This window comes from Gymnodraco acuticeps, unplaced genomic scaffold (genome assembly GCF_902827175.1).
Source record: "Gymnodraco acuticeps unplaced genomic scaffold, fGymAcu1.1, whole genome shotgun sequence".
Classification (NCBI taxonomy): domain Eukaryota; kingdom Metazoa; phylum Chordata; class Actinopteri; order Perciformes; family Bathydraconidae; genus Gymnodraco; species Gymnodraco acuticeps.
Window position 1 is genome coordinate 738085 of NW_022990266.1, and position 9222 is coordinate 747306.

Here is a 9222-nt window from a genome sequence, read left to right on the forward strand (position 1 = left end):
TGAACAAACGGCTTCTGTTTGAGGTTGATAAAATAAGGTCATCCTTTTAACTGAGAGATATTTTATTATGTAGGTAGGAACTGTATGCATCGCTAAGGTTAATTTAAATTGGCTATGCTCAAGTATAGGGCTGTGCAATTAATCGTATTTTAATCGCGATTACGATTATGGCTTGCGACGATTATGAAAACAGCATAATTGACAAAATACGATTATTTTTGCGCTTTTGCCCCTCCCTAAAAAAAAAAAAGCCCACTCGGCAACGTGTGTTGTGAGTGTTCAGCGTGAGCGAAGATGTCGGAGCAGCAACTCGTCAAAAAGAAGGGTAAAACAATTTCCACTATTTGGAAGTACTTTGGCTTTCAGGAGTCCGACGTGGAGCAAAAGAAGGTACAGTGCATGATTTGTTACCAGGTTGTGTTGGCACCACACGCTAACACAACTAATCTATTTAATCATCTAAAATGCAACCACAAAGTGCAATACGACCGGGCAATAATTCAACAAAAAGCAGATGCCCGCTCGACTTCATCCACCACATTATCACAGTCTTCAATTCAGGACGCATTGTCCAGAGCAACGGCCTACGCGACGAGCTCGCAGAGACACAAATATATTACAGGTGCAATTACATTTCACATCGCGAAAGATATGTGCCCAGTTAGCACTGTTAGCAACGAGGGCTTTAAGCAACTTGTCAACACGTTGTTCAAGCGTTACGCGATGCCGTCTCGGTATTATTTCAGCAGGTCTGCGCTGCCTGCGCTATATGACAAATGCCGTGGGGAAGTTGAGAGAGATGTGGCTTCAGCTGACTACTTTGCCACCACAACAGACCTATGGTCTAGCCGCACCATGGAGCCATACATGAGCCTCACAGTTCATTATATCGATGCCGATTTCAATTTGAAGACAAAGTGTCTCCAAACCGCATTTTTCCCTGAAGACCACACGGGGCAAAACATCGCCCATGGACTGAGGGAAGCGATGTCTGCTTGGGGCTTAAAATAGGATAAACTCGTTTGTATGACTACGGACAATGCCGCAAATATAAAGCTGGCGGCTGAGGTCAATGGATGGATGAGGCTCCAGTGCTTCGGGCATAGACTCCACTTGGCCATAGGTGAGCAGGATTCCTTCCTCCTGTTGTATGTAATATGTCATTTTAACAATAGCAACAACAATAATAGCAATAGTAAGTCATTAACATTGATGATCTCTCTCTTAATATGATAACATTAATTACATATTATTATAATAATATTATTATTATTATGTTATGTGTGAGCTACTCTGTCATCTCTCTTTTTTTTCTCTCTCTTTTTCTCTTTCCCTCTCTCTCTCTCTCTCTCTCACACACACACAACAGACCAAATTATGCTTTGATGAAGATCATGATTATCATCATGATACTAAATAATATGTATTTGTTGTAATCTTAGAGAATGCAATGAAGGATCCCAGGATCGGCCGTGCAATGGGGCTTTGCAAGAAGCTGGTCAGCAGCTTCTCCTACAGTTGGAAAAAGAAGAGGGAACTTGCAGTGGCACAGCAGCAGCTGAATCTGCCTGAACACTCCCTAAAGACAGAATGCCCAACCAGATGGGGATCTAGGCAGGCCATGATCGACAGGGTCCTCGAGCAGCAGAAGGCCATTGCACAGGTCCTTTCCAGCGACCGGAAAACCAGACATCTCTCCCTCACGTGGCAGGACGTTGATGTACTGGAGGCAATCAATAAGTCGCTTAGCCCTCTGGTGGAATTCACAGATGCACTTTCTGGAGAGAAGTATGTAAGTGTGTCTTTTTTTAAACCAACCCTGCACCTCTTCAACAACTCATTGCTGGCAGTGCAGGAGGATGACACAGACCTCACAAAAAGCATAAAAAAGAAGATACTAGACTATCTCAATGACAAATATGATGACGCAGCGACACAAGAGCTGCTTGACATGGCCTCTGCCCTGGACCCGAGGTTCAAGCTCAAATATGTCAGTGAGGACAATCGAGGATCCATTGAAGCCAGCCTGACAACTGAGATGAGGAGGATGATGACACTCATGGTAATAATAATAAAAAATAAAAATGAGATTTGACAGGAAATACAATTAAGTGAATGAATGTGTTGTCAAAGTGTTATAATGTAATTCTAGGTATAAATGTTAATACCCATAACCATTTAGTCTGATTAAACATGTCATTCCTATTTTCTTTATAATACTCCAAGGAGAACGCCCCTCTTGAGACGGCAGCGGTGCCTGCAGATGACACGGAGGATGCTGCTGCAGCTGCACCAAAGAAGAAAAAGAAGAAGGGACTGGGGAGCTTCTTCAAGGCCACCGTAGACCAAGCTGCAGAACCTCAACCTGCTCTGGAAAAGGACAAGGCCATAGCTCTTGAGCTACAGTCCTACCTCCAGGTAGTGCCACTGGATGCTGAGGAGGACCCACTAAAGTGGTGGAGGGAATCCCGGAAGTTCTACCCACGGCTCTCCATCCTGGCAAGGAAGTATCTGTGCATCCCAGCCACAAGTTCTTCTTCAGAGAGGGTCTTCAGTATGGGTGGCAATATTGTCACCTGCCTGCGCTCATCTCTGAAACCAGACCATGTAAACAGGCTGGTGTTTCTTGCAAAAAACCTTTAAGAGATGACATGAGCAGCCCTACCATAATTTGCCATGGTGGCCATGTTGGCTATGTGTTAAGGAGTTTTCAGTAGGTTATGACAGTGCACTGCAAAATAATTTATTTAATTTATTTTGGTCTAATTTATTTTTATTTATCATATGTTTAGTATGGTTTTGGAAGTGCGCTCCAACATATTTGTTGATCTTGTTTATCGGTCCAATATTATTTGTTTTAAAGTTCAATGAATGTTCAATGAATAATCGTCAAAATAATCGTGATATCAATTATTGACCCAATAATCGTGATTATGATTTTTGCCATAATCGCACAGCCCTACTCAAGTATGTAGACAAGCTAATGTCGAAGTAGTTTATGTGAAATCAAGCTCACAATAAGATGTGTGTATATTACAATTATTAATGTAATATTTCAAGATGATTACTTAGATATTACAATATGGTTGGTTGAGCTGGAGTTCATTATTGAGCTTACTTGTTAACGTCACAGACAGTCATATCTGAAGAACGAACCCAAACCTTGTTGTTTTTATTAATTGCATTACCAAATGGGTATCAAATAAACAGTAAGCATTGGTAACACAACTTCCAAAGTTACAGTAAAATAAAAAGGACCCTGACTCGGACAATACACAATCCAACATGTTCAACAGAAGAGAATCAGTTATATTGTTTGTACACATGGTACTTTACATATATATCTGTTTGTTTAACCAGAGGGTGAGAGACAGAACTGGACTCCTCACAGCAGTGAACTTCAGCACAGGTACAAAGACTCTTTTTTTCATACTGTACAAAGAATCAAGAAAGATATTGGTTTAAATAACTGAAGTATTGACTTGAATACACTGATATGTATTCCATTAAACAATACTAAATACTAGATCACCTACACATCAGTTAAGTTGAGGGTTTTTTCAGATGTGAATGTGTAATCTAACATTTTCAGTAAGAATAATGGACAAAAGGACTGCAAATACAATTTATTTAAATGTGAACCAAAACCTAATCAAACATGTTTGAAATAAAAAGTACATACAGTATGGACAGAAGGTGTAAACCTATTAAATGTATAACACATTTAGTCAAATAAAGTGACAGACTAGGACCAGCATGGGCTCCTCCATCAGGCCTGGTCCTCCTCGCAGAGGAAAGACCCTCAGTCCTCTCCAAACCAACAGACAGGACGTCCATCACACGGAGGTTTCTCCCTGAAGTCTCTGCTGCTCTCTGGACACCATGCTGACTCAATCCGTCCACACTGAATATGAGAGGGGGAAAATGAAAATAATATATGCTTTAGACAATAAGAAACATAAAGTTGACTGTTGAGTTGCTCAGTTTTTTTAGATTGTCAATACTATTACTGTATAACTAATATCTCAGGTTAAGAGGCACATTCAAATAAAGATTGGTCTTTAAATACATGTTGCCTTTTGAATTGTTTGTCTAAAGTCAAGGATCTAGAACTGGTACTTAGTTTTAATGATACAGTCTGGTTATTATGCTGTTTGGAGGAGGCCTCACAGGTAAGAGCACTAACTAGCTACCATCACATGTACCTTAGCTTGACTTAAATGTATTAAACGTATAGTTAAGTGATATCAAAATATAAATAACTAATGTCATGCAAACATATTAATATTTGCTTGATTCCAGTGTTGAATTTAGCACAATTGCATACAAACGTTAAGGGATTTTAAGATTCTAAAGTATTATGCTAAAAACTCAATAACTTAGATTATTATTTATAATTTTGCTGAATAGTTTCATGTCCACTTACCTTAGAAACGTAAAATGCCACGGCAGTGTGCAGATGGGGAGCATGTTAGCTTAGCTTGGTAGCTTCAGCTAGCTCTGGAACTTCCAGCTCGGTGGCAGGAGGTCCCGCCTCGGCTCCGCCTCTTTGTCCTTATTTGGAGCAGGCTGGAGTAGGCGGGAGTTGAACTCTGACGTCACTGTCGAGCCGTTAGTGGCCGACTCCGCCTACTAAGGGCTTCTCGGCAACTCTGCAGAATCCTATGGGTGACGTCACGGACCCTACGTCCATTTATATATACAGTCTATGGTTTCATAGTTGATTTAGCTAAGCATCAACCTAGCACTGAACTATATGGATGTTATGTGACAGTATTTCTGAGAAAAAGTCAGCTGAAATGGTGGCATAGTTGCCACTGCTTTACGTGTCAACAGCATGTTTGAACGTATTTGCAGCAGTAAATGTGGCTGTCTGGCCACTGACGTTGCCATAACAACACCTGAATTTAAATGTGAAACCTCTTTTTTGTGACAGATTTTGCATGGAAATATAATTCTTCTGATTGATGTTTCCTATTGACAGCTAGTTTCTATGTGCACATTATGAGATGGACAGCCAGCTAACAAGCTTTTTCAAGGCAAGGGACACTATGCTCCCAAATATTAAGCCTTGACCCGCATCTTAAAATGTATATGATCAAAAAATGATCTGCATTGTCGGAGGCCTTTTTTCTTCATTATCATGTCAAATTGTACAGCTTTCCTTAGTGTTGAATGCAGAAAGATGACTCTATTAGAGTATTAAGCGAAAATGACTATATTAAAGTTTTAAGTAAATATATTAAGTGAATTACTCAAACTGCATTTGTATAGGAATGATTCTGTCCTATTGGCAGATAACTACTCTTAACAGTGATATCTACAAGAGGTTTCCAATGTAAATGTAACTATTTTCAATTGGTTAGTATTACATTTTGTGACAGTGTGGTGACACTCATTTTAATGAAGACAAATTTGTGTATCTTGAAATTCATTTATTTGACAGAGCTGGAAACTGATTGACTTAAAATACTTGTTTGTCTTTACCTACACAGTAATCACAGATGAGCCAAACAGAGTAGAGGATGAAGAAAGGAGAACAGGAGAAAGGGACACACAAGAAGGAGAAACAACAGATAAGAACAACAATGAACAGGAACATCAGAACAGACAAGAGTCAATGGGTAACTGGAGAACTGATTTAGGGACTGCAGATACAGGGCCAAGGCAAGTGAGACATCACTGCTTTCCATCCGGCATCTTTGGCCAGCAAAAGAGATAATTTCAACCAAGTTGGTTTGATACTTTTAAATGGCTCGAATATTCTACAACTGCCAATGCAGCATTCTGCTTTAGTTGTAGATTATATGGCAAACCAAAGCAATCAAGGGATCAAAGGGACACCCTCACCACCTCAGGATACACAAACTGGAAGCGTTCATTGAATTATGAGAACATGAAAAGTCAAACATACACAAGGCCTCAATTATTCTCTGGAAGAGCTTTAAAGCCACCCAGGTCCACGGGGACATCACACAGCAGCTACATGCTGCAAATGTCAGTGAGATTCAGGAACGTAGGGAGTATCTGAAACGCATAGCAGCAGTGACAGCCTTTCTTGGGAAGCAAGGGATTGCTTTCAGAGGGCACAACGAAGCAGCAGAGAGTGATAACAAGGGTAATTTTATGGAATGCATGAAGCTTCTTGAAAACGTTGATCCTTTTCTGCAAACATTTAAGCCACCATCATGTGTGACCTACCTCTCACCCTCATCACAGAATGAGATTGAAAGCACCGCCAACGTTATAATGGCAAGGATAATATCTGAGATCAAAGAGGCAAACATTTACTCGGTAATGGTGGATGAAGCAAGGGATAATCACACAGAGCAGCTTGCATTGTGTGTGCGATATGTAAGTCCACAAGGCTCAGTGAAAGAAAGGTTCCTTGGACTTTCTCATCTTGCAGCATTTGATGCTAAAACCATCACTGACACAATAGAGCAGCTACTTGACAAACATGGAATAGGACATCTTAAATGTGTTGCCCATCTCTTGTCCACCATCAGAGATTGGAAATATTTCAGAAACAGCTAGAGGTAGGGGACAATCAACTTGTTCAGCTGTCACACACTCGCTGGGCATGTCAAATTGAGTCTGAATGCAACCCTAAAAAACCTCCCTGCTTTGATCCAGACTTTAGGGAGCCTTTCAGCCCCTCTGGCAAAGGGACTGTAAAGCAAGCTTTGCAAATTCAGTACCATCTACATGCTTGTCCTGTTCCAGACACTGCTCTCAACCACTTAGGGCCTGCACAAATACCTGCAGAAAGAAACAATTGACTTGGTGCAGGCAGTAGATTACAAAACAGCAGTTGAGAACACACTGAAAAGTTACCGAAGTGACGAGAAAGCACATGAGGTCTATGACAAGACCAAGGCCCTGTGCAATGATCTTGATATTCCCGAAACTGTGACACAGAGGAAGAAGCGTAGAAACATGGAAGACTTTGTAGTTGAGGCATCATGTGGAGCAAGGTCAGACCTGACTACAGGAGATGACTTGAGAGGGAGAATCTTCTTTCCAGTTCTCGACAGAATGCTGGAGGAGCTTCAAAACAGGTTTTCTGGAGTTGGGAAAAAAATATTAATCGGCATACAGGCATGTCACCCTGCTTCTGAGAATTTCCTGAATGAAGAGGCACTCAAAAATCTTGCACAACATTACAGCATCCACTTACAAACTGAAGAGGTTGTTGTTGCAAGACAATACCTTGCCAGGATAGAGAAAGACATGCCAAGTATCCAACGTTTATTTTCCCTTTTGGATGAGGATATGTTCCCCTCTCTTAAGGCCATCTTCCAAGCTGCTTTGACAATCCCAGTCACCAGCTGCAGTTGTGAAATGTCCTTCAGTGCCCTGCGAAGGCTACACACTTGGCTGAGAAGTACAATGGGCCAGGTGAGGCTTAGTCATTTGCAGCGACATGCAATCAGGGGAGGCAGAGCCTCACCTGTCATACTCCAATGTAACGGAAAAACAACTAAAGAAAAACTAAATAGTAATAATAATAAAATGTCTCCACTGATCTGTGTTGTAAGTGTGATTTCTGTATGATTCCAATCGCTTTTTATAGTCAAAATCAGCAAATTGGCCGAGCTCCGCTACAACTACATGTGAGCGATGAGGAGTGAGGCAGGGACGAGCTCTGCCTCACGTAAGCCCACAGTAACTGGCTGGAGCACGGGCACTAATGTAGCGCGGGCACTTATTTTGTGAGCGCGCTCAAGCCAGTTACTCTGGGGTGAGGTGAGGCACAGATGAGCTCTGCCTCACCTCAGATGCGTCACCCCACAGAAACTGGCTGGAAAGCGGGCCCTAAGCGCATGCCTGCACCATCTCACTGTATGTCACCAATGTAATGTTTGTAGATCCCTTTATTACATTTATCCTCGCCATCCATAGTCTCTAAATAACTTATTTCACGTTTATATGATATTTAGGCCCGCTGGTCTCATCATACAACGGCAATGAAAAAAGCACCAGGAGAGGCAGCCATAACCTCTGCCGCACTGAAGGGGGCGAACGTGAGCCCACAGGTTCTTGTTGCTACTGTTATTCTACGCAGACGCAAACAACAAGTTAGACCTTTGAAACTACAGGAAGATAAGGAGGACTTTTACAAAAATGTAATGGAGATTGTTGTCCAGAAGGATAGCATGGACTTCATCTTCAAGTCAAGGTAAGACCACAATTGTAATGAACATGGGATCTTACTAAGAAAGAAAAATCCAATATTTAGATTTTGGGTATCCTTTTGTTGAACAGTCTGTTTAAAATGAATCGAAGCATCAGACTAAAAAAGCTTTTGAAAATAATCGAACATTTCGATTAAGGTCAAAATATAATATTTGTAAATCTGACTCTGAAAGAGTCAGTGCCTCACCAGCCATGAACCTCACCGCACGTCACTGGTCATTTGGCCATCATTTCCATTGAGAAGGAGGTCTTGGCTAATGTGGCCCATGGAGAGGTCATCGACCAATTTGCGAATGTCAAACCAAAGCGATTCAGCCTAACACTTCCACCTACAAAAGCAAATGAAAGGTAATGTGATGAAGGATGCAAGTGATGAAGGAAGCAGCAAGTGAGGAAGGAAGCAAGTGAGGAAGGAAGCAAGTGATGAAGGAAGCAAGTGATGAGAACAGCAAGTGAGGAAGGAAGCAAGTGATGACGGAAGCAGCAAGTGATGAAGGAAGCAGCAAGTGAGGAAGGAAGCAAGTGATGAAGGAAGCAAGTGAGGAAGGAAGCAAGTGATGAGGGATTATTATTTCCTCCTTCCATCTCTTTTTTCTGTTTAATCTAATTAGTAACAACTTATAATAATTTGACTTGAAAATCAAGTGTTTTTAAATAATAAACCCGTTTCTGATTCTGAGATTTTTTTTTACATATGGGTGTTGAGAGATGTATCCATAGATCTCTTAATGTTGCTCTCAAAGTGCACAAGATTGATACTTTTAACTTCAATATTTAAAAAAAATCTTCCTGGGGGAGTTCCCCCCAAAATAGTACTTTACCTCTGCTTATGTAACTCCGGTGTATTGTCCCCTCGGCAACAGATCACTCACAGTTGGTGATTACTTTCCTGCATTTCAATGGACAGCATATAAAAAGGACATGTGAGCTTCATTGCTTAAGAGATCCTCACATGCTATCTCTTTTAAAAAAGAAGTGTCCAGTCAACAACAAAATATCAGTGATCGTATAGTGATAGTATAT

General features: G+C 41.1%; 1 protein-coding gene across 1 annotated transcript; it reads left to right on the forward strand.

Annotated features, from left to right (window-relative positions):
* The first annotated feature begins 235 nt into the window (after window positions 1-235).
* LOC117549119 (zinc finger BED domain-containing protein 1-like) lies at window positions 236-2659 on the forward strand. The gene is made up of 3 exons (XM_034220738.1): window positions 236-1123; window positions 1443-2062; window positions 2227-2659. The coding sequence occupies exons 1-3, from the start codon at window positions 1027-1029 to the stop codon at window positions 2641-2643; spliced, it is 1134 nt and encodes a 377-aa protein (XP_034076629.1). The 5' UTR covers window positions 236-1026; the 3' UTR covers window positions 2644-2659.
* Window positions 2660-9222: the final 6563 nt, after the last annotated feature.